The 18,459-nt window shown below is 40.6% G+C and overlaps 1 protein-coding gene across 1 annotated transcript in view; it reads right to left on the bottom strand.

The window, feature by feature from the left end:
• Nucleotides 1-582: 582 nt before the first annotated feature.
• The window catches only part of CKAP2L (cytoskeleton associated protein 2 like), a 30,059-nt gene continuing 12,182 nt past the window's right edge, over nucleotides 583-18,459 (bottom strand). Inside the window, exons 4-9 of the mRNA XM_049784459.1 lie at nucleotides 16,248-17,467; nucleotides 13,017-13,224; nucleotides 6,450-6,605; nucleotides 5,133-5,196; nucleotides 2,893-3,082; nucleotides 583-977 (exon numbers count right to left, since the gene is read on the bottom strand). Coding sequence (XP_049640416.1) covers nucleotides 752-977; nucleotides 2,893-3,082; nucleotides 5,133-5,196; nucleotides 6,450-6,605; nucleotides 13,017-13,224; nucleotides 16,248-17,467 — 2,064 coding nt within the window. The 3' untranslated portion in view covers nucleotides 583-751. The remainder of the gene's footprint in view (nucleotides 978-2,892; nucleotides 3,083-5,132; nucleotides 5,197-6,449; nucleotides 6,606-13,016; nucleotides 13,225-16,247; nucleotides 17,468-18,459) is intronic.

Below are 18,459 nucleotides of genomic sequence, written 5' to 3'. Positions count from 1 at the left end.
AATTCTTGAACTGTTTATAATCCCTCAAGCACTGCCAGAAGTAACCCCTGAATCAAGATTAATTCTGAATACCACTGGCTGTTGCCTACAACCCTTCCCGTCTCACCTCACCCCTATACAATTTATCTATGGCATATAAAAATGGAATACTATGCAGCTGAAAGAAAAGATGAAATCATGCAGCTCAGTGCAAAGTAGATGGAACTGGGGCCTTAGATGAAGTGAAAAAACCAGAGGGAGAACAAATGTCAAATGATCTCATTCCTCTGAGATATATGAACACACAAAACTAGGGAATACAGTATGACAAAATGTTGAAAAAGCATGACAAAATGCTGGCCTTGCAATACAAAACTGAGATTACCAAGCAGTGTGGGAAGCCGGGGCAGAGAATAAAGGAGCAGACTGGAAGTGATCTAAGAACCGTGGGGGAGGGCATCAGGCACTTTCGGGGATTAAGTGCAGCAATTATATATCAAAGCCATAAAAGTTAACACTATTGCAGACGCATTACTTACATGGTAACAGTAAGAGACAAAATCTATGTCAAATTATAGCCTTCAACAACCCAGACTTCCTAAGGCGGTCATAAACTTTGAGAATAAGTTCAGTGAGTTCCTTTCTGAATCTTTACTGCCCATCATCTGCAATCAAAATGCTTCTGCTACTTCATTTCTTTCAGGTTGTTTGGGCAAGCATCTTATGGAAAAAAGGCATTTCAGATCTTTCCTAAAAATATAGTGTCAAGAAATTAAGATTCCAGTGTTTGAAAACCTAATGTTACAGGCAAGGCCTCATTTTTGCGGAATATGAAATACTCTGTGTCTTCCACTGCCAGCAGATCATCGAGTGATGACACTACCATGTCGTGCTCCTGTAGCATTTCTGGGTAGTGGGAAACTGCTCTCCCAATCCTCGCCGAGCGCCGCACTGGAGTGATGAGCTTCATGTCTTGCACTTCTGGCATTCCATTTACTCTGAGGGGGAGCAAAAGTTGCATTCAAAACCCTACAACTTTTTTTTTTGGTTTTTGGGCCACACCCGGTGACGCTCAGGGGTTACTCCTGGCTATGCGCTCAGAAGTCGCTCCTGGCTTGGGGGACCATATGGGACGCCGGGGGATCGAACCGCGGTCCGTCCAAGGCTAGCGCAGGTAAGGCAGGCACCTTACCTCTAGCGCCACCGCCCGGCCCCAATCCTACAACTTTTGGCTAACGCCCTGCTGCTGCGGACCACTTCATCTTACACTTTCTTTTGGAATTCTACTTGTTATTTTTCCTTATCCCACAAGGAAACATGATGGATGTATCCATGGAGGCTGACACAAGACACACCTCTAGATGAGCTCTTTTCTCATGGGGCCTGACTGTCAGATGGTAGAAGTGCAGGGACTAATTAAATGAAGCCTAAAGTGTGGCTTTTATTTTAAACCAAAAACTTGGCAGCAGGTGTTTATTTTATGTAGTTCATAAACTTTCAAGAGAGTTGCCAGGTTTTGAGGAAACTGGGCCTAACCCCAAGAGGGGATGGTTTAAAAAACTCTTAGATATTTTTCCTTGTGTTGACATTACATATTTTAAAAACTATCTCAGGTTGAAAACCATGGTTTGGGGGTCAGAGAGATAATGAGAAGGGCAGGGTGCTTGTATCATATGTGGCTGACATGGGTTTGATCACCAGCATTCACAGGAATGATTCCTGAGTGCAGAATCAGGAGTAAACCCTGAGCACTGCTGGATATTGCCTCACAACCACCCCAACCCTCCCCTACATAAACCATCCCCCTCCAAATGAAAGCCTCATTCAGTGCAGGAGAGGAGGTAGAGGCCTTAACTTTTCCACGTAGTTTCAGGGCTATATGCCAAAACATCACTACTCATATTAGCATAAACAAAATATAATAAAGCTGAAGGTCAGTTACTCAAAGTTCTCAGAATAGACTTGAGTCATCCAGAGTTGGTTTTGATCACCAACTTGATTTCACCCATCTCTGAGTTGACTGAGGTAGGGAATTGACTGAGAGATTAGGACAGGCAGTTTCTATCTGTGCTTCTTAGGGAATCTACCACTAAATACTATAATAAACAGTGGTGACCCTGGGGTTTTTTGTGTGGAATTTTTTTTCAGATGGAACAAAGACAGATATTATATTGATATAGAAAATTGGGGCCGGAGAAATAGCATGATGGTAGGGCATTTGCCTTGCATGTAGAAGGACAGTAGATCAAATCCTGGCATCCCATATGGTCCCCCATGCCTGCCAGGAGTGATTTCTGAGCGTAGAGCCAGGAGTAACCTCAGAGCACTACTGGGTATGACCCAAAAACCAAAAAGAAAAAAAAAAGAAAAAGAAAAAAAGAAAATGACACTGAAAACCCACTACAGTAGCTTCAGCGAGTCTGGATTCTTCCTATAGAACACAAGTAGCAAAACTCCTCCTTGGATATTATGAACAGTGACTAGTCTCTGCCTCTTTATCCTCACAGGCCTATTTACTAACCCATTCACAATAGCTATGGTGGTGGCTCCTGCCTGGCATGGAATGGCAGGAAAGATGCGTGGGACAGGCAAGTGAAGCTATATTGAGAGCAAAGAGACAGGCCCAAGGCCAGAGGAAGGAGATGGGTCTGTTCCAATATCCCTCTTGATCCTGGTAGCTCTAATCTTGGATTGGTGGTGGAGCAGGATGGAAGAAAATGGGTCTTCCCAGGAGTCGCCTGTTCCGGACCATCCCCCTCTGCTCCTTCCCTCAAGGCCCAAGATGAATTAGTCTGCCTGGTCCTCTTACATGGCAGGAGGCAGCAAAAACCTGATGGGATTCTGAGTCTGGGTGGGAGAAAAAACTGAACTAGAAGTTGGCCTATGACTCCAAATTGAGCTGAGTCTGCTTACCTAGGAATTGGTGCAACCTGTAATTTAATACCAGCATGGCTATCCAGCTCTGCCTTGGTTACTGTGGGTGTTGCTGTCACCTCTACTCTCTCTTCTGGACAAAGGTCAGACTTTCTAGATTCCATCCTCTTTGTCAGTTCTTCTATTGATGTTCTATTAGTTTCAGCAACTGAGTTATCATTGGTAAGTGCTGTGTGTACAAAAAGATGAAAGATATAGTAATTTAATAAATTAAACATCAATAAACCAAAAAAGTAATATATAGAATGATTTCCCGGTAACCCTCATGGACTCCATATTCTAAATAAAGAGTAATAGATTTAAATCGGAACTTAAGACTAATTAATCCTGCTGAGTAATAGCAATGCTCTATATCAGGCCATCCTATTTCTCAGCCTCTAGGACATTCTTTGTGCATGCTTCCTGCTCGTAGATGAATCCATGGTACCGATCTAATATCTGAGCATACCTACAAATTCTTATTCCTTCTCCAAAGAGTACCCTTAGAAGTTAACCACTGAACTAACCCTTATACATTATCTTGGTTTGATTTTCTTGATGTACTGGGGTTAACTTGACTTACAACCCCTTCCCAAGCAAAGAATGACCATGTGTTTATCAATGTGGATAAGTGAGAATAGCTTGTTAAAAGAATTTGTGTGATATTCCAACCACAAAAACAAAAGGAAGGAAATTGATGAGCCAGGCAGATACTAAGGTTGGGGACAGACATCCCCAAGAGAGGTCAATAGGGGCCCTACAATGAAAAAGGCAGATTGCTTTATTTTTCATTTTCTTTTTGGGCCACACTCAGCTGTGCTCAGGCTTACTCCTGGGCTCGGGGCTCAGGGAGCACCCCTGGAGGTTTTTCGGGTGTGGGGGGATATGGGTGCTGGAGACTGAATCCAGATCAGCCAAATACAAGTCAAATGTTCTACCTGTTGTACTATCATTCTGGCCCAAGGTACAGCTTATCTCTTCTCTTCATCCCTCTATGAACACTGTCATATATAATTATAAACCCAATTACAAATATAATCTGAACCTTTTCCAGAAAAGGTACATTTAGTTATGTCTATTCTGTAATCTTGTTTGTTTGTTTGTTTTTTTTTTTGGGTCACACTCGGGGGTTATTCCTGGCTCTATGCTCAGATTCAAACCACTGTCCTGTGTGCAAGGCAAATGCCTTACCTCTATGCTATTTCTCCAGCCCCACTATTCTCTAATCTTATTTATGTCACAAAGTAAAATGGGTCAGTTAGCTATAATACCACTTTTTAACAGAAAAAAAGTTCATCTCTTAATATCACAAAAGACATCTACTTTATTTTCTGGAGGCAGCATATTTTTTTCTTTTTTTCTTGTCTTTCCACTTATATTCTAAGCGATTATAACATGCTACTCACTGAATTTAAGAACCCTCTATACATTCTATCAATGCCAGCAATGGTCAACATAAAGTGATAAAAATTCCCGAAGCAGCTACTTTATTTAATGAAAAAAAAATTTTTTTTTCTCTTTATGGGCTACAACCAGCAGTGCTTAGGGTTTACTCCTGGGTCTGCACTGAGGAATCATTCCTGGTGGGTTTGGGGATGCTGGGGATTGAACATGGGTTGGTGGCAAGCAAGGCAAATGCCCTGCCTCCTGTACTAGCACCCAAGATCGTTATCTTAAAAACCATGATACAGGGCCCGGAGCGATAGCACAGCGGTGTTTGCCTTGCAAGCAGCCGATCCAGGACCGAAGGTGGTTGGTTCGAATCCCAATGTCCCATATGGTCCCTTGTGCCTGCCAGGAGCTATTTCTGAGCAGACAGCCAGGAGTAAGCCCTGAGCACCGCCGGGTGTGACCCAAAAACTAAAACAAACAAACAAACAAACAAAAAAAACCATGATACATTAAAAAAACAAAATGGTGACACAAACATGGATGTAAAAATGAGGTTTGGCTTACCATCATTTAATATGCAACTAAAGAGAGACATTTCCCTCTATGCCTCAGTCTCTTCCACCCTGGACTTTAGGTTGCCAGGGTGAGAGCCTTTGTTCTGAGTTGTGCAGAATAGTAATTATAACTAACCATTAAGAAATCTGACAATGATGTATGATGGGAGCCAGCTTGAAAGCCAGGGGGTGTAGGCATCTGTGGGGACTTGTCATTCCTTCCCTTTCCCCTTGTACACAGGCTTTTACTTGTGTGGCTGCAGGAAATGTATTAAAGTACAAAAAGAGTAGTACCTTTTGTGATTTCACTTGGGTTCTGTAAAATCTTAAAAACAAATTCTCGCAGCTCTTGTATTGGCTAGAAGATAAGAAAATAATATTTCACTCTAAGAAATGGAAATGGGACAGAAGCAGAGTAAAGTAAAGGAGCCCACAAACTACCTGACTGTATTTGAATTGCACATATGAAGTCTGATCAGGAAGACGAGTGAAATGTTTATGTGAATAGGGTTCTAAAACTATCTGAAGCAACCTTAGGTAGAACACTGTATTCAAAATATGGTTTTATTAGGTTTTGTCAAAAATTAGAAGTCAATTTGTACAATGATTCTAAATGACTAATTTATGGACACTGATGTGTTGACTTCAATGTTTTAAGTTCCTATGGAGAAGTACAACTTAAGTACTGGATATGGATGTTATAACTTTCTATAATATTAGACTACATACATGTATATTTCTATACAGTGTACATATATGTATACATATAAGTGCATATATTTCTATACAATAAACACATTCAATGAAAACTGATTCTCTGGGTCTCCATATACACCTGGAAGAAAAAAGGTGTTTTTTCCCCTTCTGAGCAGTGTTCAGAGAGCCTCAGACCACTCCTGATGATTCTTGGTGAACAAGGCCTGATGGTTCAAGGATGCTGTGATGCTGCTCAGGCACTGTGATGCCCAAGGACCATTTGGCTCACCCCAGTGGTGCTCAGGAGTCTCCAGGGTGATACCTAGCAATGTCAGAGGGAACATGTGGTTGCAGAGATTAAACCAGGATGGGCTCGTAACTCTGAAATTATCCATCTCCTTGGCCCTGGAAGTAATTATTTTTTGGTGGGGCCTCTGAAGCAATATTTAGTCAAGGGTCACACCTGGTGATATCCAGGTGTGATGCTCTCACCTGGGCATAGGGTCAGTGATAAGATGCTGCCTGGGTCTAGCAATGTTTGGGGGCCACTAGAGCTTAAACCTTGAGGTGTTCAGGGGCTTCTAATGTGACACCTGGATATACTGGGATGAGGGGCATGCTGAACCAGGGATTGAATTTGGGTCTTATATGAAAGGCATATGCTCCAGATTTTGAGTTTCCATGCTTGTCCTGAAAATAATATTCTAAAGAAAATGTTACTGACATTATGTGTTAATTTGAGAAAAGAATTTCTAACCTTATACTAATAATAAGTCTAAACTTTTACTACAGACCAGCCACATGCAAAAAAAAAAAAACAAACAAAAAAAACAAAACAAAAAAAAAACCAACAAAAACCCCAGAGAACTCATATAAGAGTTTTCAAGAAATCTCCCACTCAAAAGAGATACTCACGGTTGCCCCGCTTTTAATGGCTTCTTCATACAATCCAATAACATCAAAAGTGCCTTTACTTGCCATCAACTTTGCTTTACAGATCCAGAATTTAGCAAATTTTTCAGCCTCAGGAATACTAGATAGTATGGTAAATAGCTCATTAGAAAGTACGCCCTGGGGGGAAAAATATCCAGAATTAATTGTACCCATCTCACTGCTACTGCCATATCTCCTGTTATTTGCAATAGCAAGTTTTCAGAAATCCATCCAATATATATGTAATAGGGTCTCCTGAGCATTGCTAAGAGTGATCCCTGAGTACAGACTCGGGAGGAAGTCTAGGTACAGCTGGGTGTACCTCCCAAACCAAAATAAATACACAAATCACATCAGACCAAATAGTCAAATCTGATTATTATAGCTGAAGGAAAAAAATATGGTCTATATTTTTATATGTCATAAAACCAGAATAAAAAAAAAAACCCTAATCAAGATTCATCTGTATTTCATTATATATTTCCATTACAATGAGAACACTGAATTAGTGATGAGAATTTCCTTGACTTTAGCAGAAATATGAGGATGGTACAAGTATACCTATATGTGCAGGTACATGTATGTGTGTGTTGGGAATTTGTGGAAATGTATTAAAGGAGGATTAAAAACCACAAAGGAGTTTACTTGGTTTGGTTCCTCCTAGTTTGTGCCCAGAGCAATGCAGTGACATAGACCTCAAAGAATCTGGGGAAACACAGGACTCATGCCCAGGAAACTACAAACTAGACCCTCCCTCAGCCAACTGCCTCCTCCTGCACAGGTGGTGGAGGCACAGTCAAGAGCTACTAGAGTTTGGGAAAAACATTACATACAACTCAACAACTAAAAGAATGAATACTGGAACAAAACCACTGAGAAAGCAAACAATAATACATTTTAAGAATATGATGGTAACATGAGAGTTAAAAAAGTGTATTGTCACCAAAAGCAGAGTGAGCTTTTCTAAAAAGGGTGAGCAGAAGGTCAAAACAGGAGCCTGAATGAAGCTGAAGAATCACAAGTGAGCTGAAAACTTAACTGTGGAATTCTTCTAGAATCAGTGTTAACAGAATGAAAGAGTAGAAAATTTGAGTGCCTCGAGTTCTATGACTCAAGAGTCCCAATATTTACCTAAGAAAATTCCTAGAATGCAGAACAGAAAAAACCAAGTTGAACACTCATCAAAAATAGTTGTAAAAGAACATGTTCTAAGAACTGAATGAAGAAGGTGTTCAGATAGAAAAGGTCCTCAGAGCCAACCAGGATGAAAAAAAATAAAAAGAGCCATATTCAGAAAACCAAGATAAAAAGAAAATCTTAAATACTTCCAGAAAAGGGAGAAAAGTATTATTTATAAGAGAATAAAAATTAGATCAACAGGAGTCTTTAGTAGATCGACAACTCCAGATGTAAGAAATAAAAGTGAAGCATAATTTTAAAATTTCTAGGCCTACCCACAAAAATGGGAGAAACTGTTCACACAAAACCCATCTGATAAGGGGCTAATACGCAAGATATGGAAGGTACTAACAGAACTTAACAAGAAAAAAACATCTAACCTCATCAAAAAAATGGGAGAAGAAATGAACAATACTTCCCCGAAAAGGAAATATAGATGGCCAAAGGCACATGAAAAATGTTCCGCATCACTAATCATCAGCGAGATGAGGTATCATTCATCATCTCTGAGACTGGCACACATCACAAAGAACAAGAACAACTAGTGCTGGAGGAGATGTGGTGAGAAAGGACTCCCATTCACTGCTGGTGGGAATGTCATCTAGCCCAACCTCTCTGGAAAACAATATAGATATTCCTCAAAAGCTGGAAATTGAGCTCCCATATGATCCAGCAATACTACTCATAGAGATATATTCTAGGAACACAAAACACAATACAAAAATGCCCTCTGCACCCCTATGTTTATTGCAGCACTATTTACAATAACCAGAATCTGGAAAAAAACCAGGTGCCCAACAACAGATGAGTGGCTAAAGAAACTGGTACATTTACATAATGGAATACTATGTGGTTATTAGGAAAAGTGAAGTCATAAAATTTGTCTATACCTATACATAGAAGAACGTGGAGAACTATTATGCTGAAATGAAAAGAGCCAGAGGGAGAGGGATAGACACAGAATAGTCTTATTTATCTGTGGGATATAAGAAAAATAAAAGACAATATGGCAATAATATCAGAGGCAATAGAGCCGAATGCTGGGAGGTCCACCTCATAACATGAAGCTTGCCATAAAAGTGATGAGTGCAGCTAGAGTACTAACCACAATGACAACTACCATGACAATAATAATGAGGGAGAGAGGCAGAATGACTGTCTGAAAGACAGGTAAGAAATTGGGGTGGGAGAGGGAAGTGGAGGGGCATTGTTGGTGGGAAGATTGCACTGGTGAAGGGTGGTATACATTCTATGACTGAAATCCCAGTATGGAAAATTTTGTAAACATGGTGATTAAATTAAAAAATAAACAGGGGCTGGAGAGATAGCATGGAGGTAGGGTATTTGTCTTGCATTCAGAAGGAAGGTAGTTTGAATGCCGACATCCCATTTGGTCCCCAAGTCTGCCAGGAGCGATTTCTGAGTATAGAGCCAGAAGTAAACCCTGAGCACTGCCGGGTGTGACCCAAAACCCACCTGTATTCATTGCAGCGATATTTACAATAGCCAGACTCTAGAAACAACCAAGATGCCCTTCAACAGATGAATGGCTAGAGAAACTGTGGTACATATACACAGTGGAATTTTATGCAGCTGTCAGGAGAGATGAAGTCATGAAATTTTCCTATATGTAGATGTACAAGGAATCTATTATGCTGAGTGAAATAAGCCAGAGGGAGAGAGATAGACTCATCTATAGGTTTTAAGAAAAATAAAAGACATTTTTGCAATAATTCTCAGAGACAAAAGAGAGGAGAGCTGGAAGGTCCAGCTCATGACATGAAGCTCACCACAAAGAGTGATGAGTGCAGTTAGAGAAATAACTACTTTGAGAACTATCATAACAAAGTGAATGAATGAGAGAAGTAGAAAGCCTGTCTATAGAGTACAGGCAGGGGTGGGGTGGGGAGGAGGGAGATTTGGGACATTGGTGATGGAAACGTTGCACTGGTGAAGGGGGGTGTCTTTACATGACTGTAACCCAACTATAATCATATTTGTAATCAAGGTGTTTAAATAAAGATATTAAAAAAAAAAAAGAAAGAAATCGCTCCTGGCAGGCTCAGGATGCCAGGATGGGATGTAGGGGCTAGGACCAGTGTCCGCCCATGCAAGACAAATGCCCTAGTGCTGTACTATCACTCTGGCCTTGAAAATTTAATTGAATTCTCTTTTTCAAAAATTAAATTAAAAACTGAACTCCATGTTAATAAAAAATAAAATTTCTAGGCCTAATAACTTGAATTAAAATTTTTTTCCCTCAGTTAAAAGTAATTCAGTATGAAGGTAAAAGAATGACATTTCAGATGCATAAGCACTAAGAAAATTCACTTCCTTTTTTTTTTTGGCCACACCTGGTGACGCTCAGAGGTTACTCTTGGCTATGCGCTCAGAAATCGCTTTTTGCTAATGGGATGCCAAGAGATTGAACCACAGTCCGTCCTAGGCTAGGACGTCTTACCGCATGTGCCATCACTCTGGCCCAAAAGTTCACTTCTTAAAATAATGAATTAACTTTAAAAAAACAAATGAAATACAAAAATTAACAATTAGCAAATGATTATGTTAATAATACTTTCCATTTAACTTTGTGATTTTTAACTTATATGCTGTTTTATTTTTAGGGCATAAAGAAAAACTGGATTAGGGACCGGAGAGACAGTATAGGGGTAAGGTGCTTGCTTTGCAGGTGGTTGGTCAATTCTCGTTCAATCCCAGACACCATATATGGTTTCCCTGAGCATTACACCAAGGTGAGGATGTGATTCTAAGCATAGAGCCAGGAATAAGTCCTGAGCACTGCTGGGTGTATCCCCAAAGTGAAATTTAAAATTAAAATGAGGTCAAATAAAAAAAATTAAGGGACAATAAAAATAATTCAAGTATGCTGAATTATAAAATTAAATGGCAGGCATTTGAGTAATTACAACAAATGTGTACAGGCTGAATTTTTCTTTTTCTTTCTTTCTTTCTTTTTTTTTTTTTTGTGGTTTTTGGGTCACACCTGGCAGTGCTCAGGGGTTATTCCTGGCTCCAGGCTCAGAAATTGCTCCTGGCAGGCACGGGGGACCATATGGGACGCCGGGATTCGAACTGATAACCTCCTACATGAAAGGCAAACGCCTTACCTCCATGCTATCTCTCTGGCCCCTGAATTTGTTTTTTAAAAAAAGAATGCTCCAGATTTTATTAAAAATTTGAGCTGTGGAGCTGGTAATATAGTACAGTGGGTAGGGTACTTATTTGCTTGCAATCAACTCAAGTTCGATCCCTGGCATCCTGTATGGTCCCTGAGAACTGCCAGAAGTGATCCCTGAGTATTGCCAGATATAGCACCTCACCAAAAAAAAAAAAAAAAAAAAAAGAACTGTATATATTAAAATATACATAAAAAATAGGATTAGAAAATTCTACCAAAGCTGAAAAGTGGAATGACAGGATTAGCAACAAAGATATCAAAGTTAGGCCATGAATCTTTATGTATCTCAATATAAATTTGAAAAATAAAAATTAAGGGGTCGAAGTGGTAACTCAGAGGTAGGGCGTTTGCTTTGCATGTGCCTGACCTGGGACGGACCATGGTTCGATCCTCTGGTGTTCCATATGGTCCCCAAAGCCAGGAGCAATTTCTGAGCACATAGCCAGGAGTGAGTGTCACTGGGTGTGGCCCAAAAACAAAAACAAAACAAAAAAGGGGATGCAGAGATAGCACAGTGGTGGGGCGTTTGCCTTGCATACAGCCAGTTCAGGATGAATGGTGGTTTGAGTTCTGGCATCCCATATGGTCCCCTGTGCCTGCCAGGAGTAATCCCTGAGTGCTGCCAGGTGTCATCGAAAACACAAAAACCAAAAAACCAAAAAGAAAATTAAAAATAGACAGGACTATAAAGAGAAAAGATCAACCACTAATCACAGAGTCAGTCAGTGACTTTGCATTCCATCAAGCAGAACACATAGAAGATCTCTTCACTAGCCACAGTTCAGTCTAGATAAACATTAGCACAAAGAGAAGAGCAGTGACACCTGGAAGTGAAAATGAGATTTTTCTAAGATAACTTTGGGTTAAAGCAGCATTCAAAATGGGAAGCCAGGAACTGGCTCCATGCTAGAGCCTGTAGATCTGGGTCTGAGTTTAGTCCCTAGCACTTCCTTGCATTCCATGGGATCCTGGTGGCACCAAAATCAAGCTGATATGCCCCCAAAGTACAGTTATGTCCAACAACTTATAAACAAACTTATTTTTTGGGCCACACCCAGTGATGCTTAGGAGTTACTCCTGGCTATGCACTCAGAAATCACTCCTGGCTTGGGGAACCATATGGGATGACTGGATCGAACCCAGGTCTGTCCTGGGTCTGCCGCAAACTCTGGCCCCAGAAATGAACAAACTTAGAACTTTGTTCTAAGTTATTGTGGGTCCTTAGTTTTGAACCCAACCACCTATTCTCCTCTGTTCTAGTTCCCTGCTCTGCCCCCACAATACCATAACTCACTTTTTGCTAGTAGAGTAACTTCCTGTTGGTCTCTGCCAAGATGAGGCACTAGATAGTGTAGCTCTGGGGAAGAGGGGAGCTTTTCTTTAGTTCTCTTTACTTTTATATTCCTTTACTATGACTTTTCAGAGTCTTCTTTACTAGGACTTCATCAGCCCAGCAAGAGGCATTCACTGGCAGAAGCAATGGGTTCTTATCTCCATTTTTTCCTGGCCTTCATAGACACAAGCAGCACTGGGTAGTGGCATCATCTTGAGTTTAAGCCCCAGCCCTGCCAGGTCTCTCCTGTTCCTGGAGTGCCATGATCTGTTGAGGAGCTGCCCTTCTTAGATAGATATCTGCTTCCAGCAGTTTCTCTCAGGTGGCTTCTAGATTTTGCCATCCCCAGCCACTGTTCCTCAGATTCAGAGACTGCTGCCAGAACCCTGCTTTCCACCCTCGGACTTCAGCTTCCTCTTTACTGTCAGTCCCATGTGTGGCACCCATGTAGAGGATCCCTTTACAGTTGTGTGTTCCTAGTCTCACAATGGACATTGGATTGTGTCAGAAAGTCAGGAACACCCGGGAACTTGGGAGACTGGCAGGGGTTCTGTGCCTGTAAGGGCTGTGCTATAATGTGCATCTCACAGCCTCCAAGGGGCCTCCATGGAACTGGGCAAAAGCTTCTCTCCACAGACCTTGCTTTAATACCACATGCTATTGGCCCAACACTTCCTGGCCTCATATCCAACTCCTGGCTCAGGGTTCCCTAGAAACCTCTTCTGAACAAAATGCTCCTATAATATATTAAGCATTATTACATTATATAATATATAAAGTAAATGCTGAAAAACATTAAGGCTATAGGCCAGGGCTTTATGTGCTTATTCCTACTTACTCTTTCAATGAGCTGTAGACATTCTGTCAGAGTGCTGTTGATTTTACTGGACAGCTCAAGTTGAACTTTTTTTTCTTCTTCTTCTTTCTCCATGCTCTTCCAGAATGAAATATTCATTTCTTCTATGACTTTTCTTTTTGTTTTAAGTTCCATGGGAGGCCGTTTATAGACCTTCCCCTTAGATTTCTGCCATTCTTCTAGCTGTTTCCTGTTATGCAATTAAAAATCACACATATGTATATATAAAATATAAACATACATAGTAAGTACATAGTCAAGTTTCTAAAGTGGATAATATAAAATGACTGAGTATCAATAAACTTTAACTATGCAAGCAGGAGAATGGACTGAAGAACAGCTGGTGAATGTGTGTGATAGCAGCAGTGGCTGCCTATACCTTTAGAACCAGATGCTGGTGAGATTACAGGGCTCTCAGTGGCAGCTCTTGGTGCCACTTTCTTTGAAAATGTTCATTTCCCCTGTATGCTACTTGATGAAACAAATGTTTCCCTAAAGGATTTTTCCAATGATGAGTTCAATGACTGACTCACCATAAGCTCTTTATCTGCTATTCAACTGGGTTTGACCCACCAAAACTACATTGTGACCCCTGGAGAGAGGGTCCTTGTTACTGCAAAGGACCAAATTTCTTAGGTTGTGCCTGGTCATACAGATCAAATAAGATTAATAATTTCAGGGACTCTTGTTTTAAGGTACAGGTCTGTAGTATACCAAGTTCTAATCCTTGCTTAACATTCTCTATTCTTGTTTTTAAGCAGCTGATAGTTGTTTAGTAGGGAGAAGGGGAGGCAAGGTCTGGTCTCTGTTGTCGATGTTCAGGGGCCATATGTGGTATCAGGGAATCAAACTTAGGCCAGTCAATACAAAGCAAGCACCTTAGCCTGCACCATCTCTACCACCCCCTCTAGCTTAATTTTCTAAAATGTGACCAGCTCAGACTCATGTTTCCAGTTCTTTCTTCCCTGTTAACTTTTCTAGATTAGCCACTGCTTTTCTTTATAAGGGACTAATCACTTCCCTGGTTCACAGTCATTTAAACATCTATCACTTCCCTGGTTCATAGTCATTTAAACATCTGAACTATAGATGGATTTATGGGGTCCTTCTGCCTACACTGGTTCTTTGCTATTTAATTTATGAAGTACACTTCTTGAATAAAGGCTCACATCTTGACCTATTTCTTTTTCATTGTTGTTGTTTTTGGACCACACCCGAGAGCACCCAGGGGTTACTCCTGGCTCTACGCTCAGAAATTGCTCCTGGCAGGCTTGGGGGACCATATTAAATGCCAGGGATCGAACCCAGGCCCATCCTGAGTCGACAGCATGCAAGGCAAACACCCTACTGCTGTGCTATCACTCTGGTCCATTGAACTATTTCTTACTCACTACTTCTATCTCCATTTTCTTTTTTTTTTTTTTTAATGATCATTTTTTTTTATTTAAACACCTTGATTACATACATGATTGTGTTTGGGTTTCAGTCATGTAAAGAACACCACCCATCACCAGTGCAACATTCCCATCACCAATGTCCCAAGTTTCCCTCCTCCCCACCCGACCCCCGCCTGTACTCTAAACAGGCTCTCCATTTCCCTCATACATTCTCATTATTAGGACAGTTCAAAATGTAGTTATTTCTCTAACTAAACTCATCACTATTTGTGGTGAGCTTCCTGAGGTGAGCTGGAACTTCCAGCTCTTTTATCTTTTGTGCCTGAAAATTATTATTGCAAGAATGTCTTTCATTTTTCTTAAAACCCATAGATGAGTGAGACCATTCTGCGTTTTTCTCTCTCTCTCTGACTTATTTCACTCAGCATAAGATTCTGTGTACATCGTTGTATAGGAAAATTTCATGACTTCATCTCTCCTGACAGCTGCATAATATTCCATTGTGTATATGTACCACAGTTTCTTTAGCCATTCATCTGTTGAAGGGCATCTTGGTTGTTTCCATAGTCTTGCTATGGTAAATAGTGCTGCAATGAATATAGGTGTAAGGAAGGGGTTTTTGTATTGTATTTTTATGTTCCTAGGGTATATTCCTAGGAGTGGTATAGCTGGATCGTATGGGAGCTCGATTTCCAGTTTTTGGAGGAATCTCCATATCGCTGGTGGCATTCCCACCAGCAGTGGATAAGAGTTCCTTTCTCTCCACATCCCCGCCAACACTGTTAAAAAGTTACAAGAATACAAAAAATTATAACTACCAGATGTGTGTGTAGCCTATGGTATAGATGCTTTTTTTTTTTTAAATCTTTATCCAAGCACCATGATTACAGACATGTTTGTAGTTAGGTTTCAGTTATAAAAAATGACCACCCCCCTTCACCAGTGCAACCTTCCACCACCAATGCCCCCCCCATCTTTTTCCTCCTCCACCCCTTGCCTGTATTCAAGACAGGCATACTACTTCTCTCACTCACTACCATTGTCGTGATAGTTGTTAATGTAGTTATTTCTCTAACTGCACTCACCACTCTTTGTGGTAAATTTCATATTGTGGTCCATCCTTCCAGCCCTCACCTCTATTGTTTCTGGGTATTATTACAATAATGCCTTTTATTTTTCTTAAATCCCATAGATGAATGAGACTATTCTGTATCTATCTCTCTCCCTCTGACTTATTTCACTCAGCATAATAGTTTCCATGTCCATCCATGCAAATCAAAACAACAATGAGGTACACATCTCATGCCATAGAGACTGGCACACATCACAAAGAACAATCAATGCTGGCAGGAATGTGGGGATAAAGGAACTCTCATTCACTGCTGGTGGGAATGCTGTCTAGTCCAGCCTTTATGGAAAACAATATGGAGATTCCTCAAAAAACTGGAAATAGAGCTCCCATATGATCCAGCTATTCCACTCCTAGGGATATACACTGGGAACACAAAAACACAATACAAAAATGCCTTCTCCACACCTATATTCATTGCAGCACTATTTACAATACCCAAAATCTGGAAACAACCCAAATGCCCAACAACAGATGAGTGGCTAAAGAAATACTATGCAGCTGTCAGGAAAAAAATGAAGTCATGAAATTTTTTCTACACATGAATGAATATGAAAGCTGTTATATATGCTTCAAATTTTTCTTTATTTTAAAAAAGTCTGAACTCAAATATCACTCAGGGTCATTAGTTATGGTCTATTTCCTTAACTATTTATCATTTCAAATTGTGGAAACAAAGGGAAGTACCTGCGATTCTTTACTGCAGTGTTCTTTTTAGCATCTGGATTTGTTTGGGTCCCATGCGGAGATCCTCTGCCTTTTAAGGCTGTGCCACCTGCTTGAGTCCTAGGAGCTGTCCTACTCAGAAATCGATTCTGAGGAAGAGTTGTTTTCAACCTGGCATCTACAGTCTGTGCTTTTGGCTGACAGCAGATGTTGAATTTATTCCCATTAATTCCATTCACACTTATACTTGGGGTTATTGGAAGTGTTGAATTAAAGTTGCCACTTGCCAAATTAGGCTTTTGGCTGATTGCTTTTGACTTTTGCAGTACACTTGATGTCTGAGGTCTAACATTAGACTGAGTGGACTTATGGTCCTGTTTAATATGTTCATGTCTTTTGCAATATTCTCCCTGGAGCACATTGGGGCATGTCTTGTACTTGGAATTTTCTACTTTCTGTTTAGTAACAGTGTAGGTTTGGAACTTAGTTTCATTTGCTTTTTTATATTTACCCCTTGTAGCCTTTATATCTGCGACTGCTGGTTTCACTTGAACCCTGCTACCAGCCTGAGCAAAGTGAGAGGAAGCTGTCTTTTGGGTTTTCCCTCCTGGTTTTCTAAGTTCTGCTTCTCGAGCGAGTTGTTGTGACTTTGCTGGAAGAATCCTGACGTGGCATTGTTTATTAACTCGGTCCTGCAGAATAGTACTCTTCACTGAGCTTTTGTGTAAGTCTTGTCTAGAAGCTATATTGCTCTTGGTTGGATTATCTGAGTTAGTCTTTGGTTTACTTATGGTCCATAATTCACCATGGTGCTCCTTCTCAGAATTTGCTAAGGTACAGGGAAAGTTCTCTTTGTTCATCTCTTTCAGAAAGTTGTCCCGGGAATTATTTTCAACACGGGCATTGTCCACAGAGTTTATACATTCAGTATCTCCTTGATCTGGTTTTTGCTGCCTTGTAGTTGTTAATTTATGTGTATTAAGTGATAGCTCTGTACTTGTGGATATACTCGTGGATGACTTGCCTTCATGTTGTTGACAATTGTTGGAAGGCTTACAGTTTGGGTTAGAAGAAACACATGCTGAAGTCAGTCTTTTGCCCAGAGATTTTGGTGGTTCCAATTTTGGCTTCTGGGGTCCTGTGAGATTGGTAGGTCGGGACTGAAGTTTGGTGCTGATAGGCCTTTTAACTTTGACAGGCAAAGCAACATGGTTGGTAAGATCCTTTTTGGGTTTAAGAGTCTAGAAAGACAAAGAAAATTTATAAAAAAAAAAATACATTCTTAATATAGTACTTTTTGTTTTGATTGTTCACACCCAGGGGTGTTCAAGCTTGTGATCAATTCAAGCTATCCTGAAAAAAAAGCATGAGCTCAGTCTACTGAATTATTTCTCTGGCTCTCCTCACGATTCTTTCTTTTGTTTTTGGTTTTGGGCAATACCCAGCAGTGCTCAGGGGTTACTTCTGGCTCTGTGCTCAGTAATCATTCCTTGAATATGGGGGACATATGAGATGCTGGGAATTGAACCTGGGTCAGCTGCATGCAAGACAAATACCCTACCTGCTGCACCCCCCACTATTCTTTTATCTTTAAAAATAAATCTGCTAATTAAATCACTGTGAGATAAGATTTATGATTGAGTTTCAGTCATACAATTCTGGATAGCACATATACATGGGATTAGGCCACATATGGTCTTCTTGTCTGGCTTCTTTCACTTAGCATCATCTTCAAGGATCACTCAGACATATCATCTATGAGAAATTCCTTATTTTAATCAATAAACTGTATTTCTAATAGCAATTTTAGACTTACAGCAAAATTGAGTAGAAAGTAAAGCTAGTTCCATATCCTCTGTTGACTACTTTTTTTTAACCACACCCGGCGATGCTCAGGGGCTATTCCTAGCTTTGCTCAGGACGCCTTTCTGGCATGCTCAGGGGGCCATGTGGGATGCCGGTGACTGAACTCAGGTCGAAAGCGTGCAAGGCAAGCGTCCTACCCGCTATTCTATCGGTCTGGCCCCTCTGTTGACTACTTTTTAACTACATTTGATTATCCATCCATTCATCAGCTAATGGATGCTTGAGCTTAATTGTTTTTTTTCCCCTTCAATACTTTTTATTTTATAGCCCCCTCCCTCATTTTGGGCCACACCTGGTGGTATTCAGGACTTGCTTCTAGCTCTGTGCTCAGGGAACACTTCTTGTAGGGTTTGGGGACCTTACGTGG

Source organism: Suncus etruscus, chromosome 12, assembly GCF_024139225.1.
Source record: "Suncus etruscus isolate mSunEtr1 chromosome 12, mSunEtr1.pri.cur, whole genome shotgun sequence".
Taxonomy (NCBI): domain Eukaryota; kingdom Metazoa; phylum Chordata; class Mammalia; order Eulipotyphla; family Soricidae; genus Suncus; species Suncus etruscus.
Note: the sequence above shows the minus strand (reverse complement) of the source record. Positions and strands in the feature narration are given on the sequence as shown.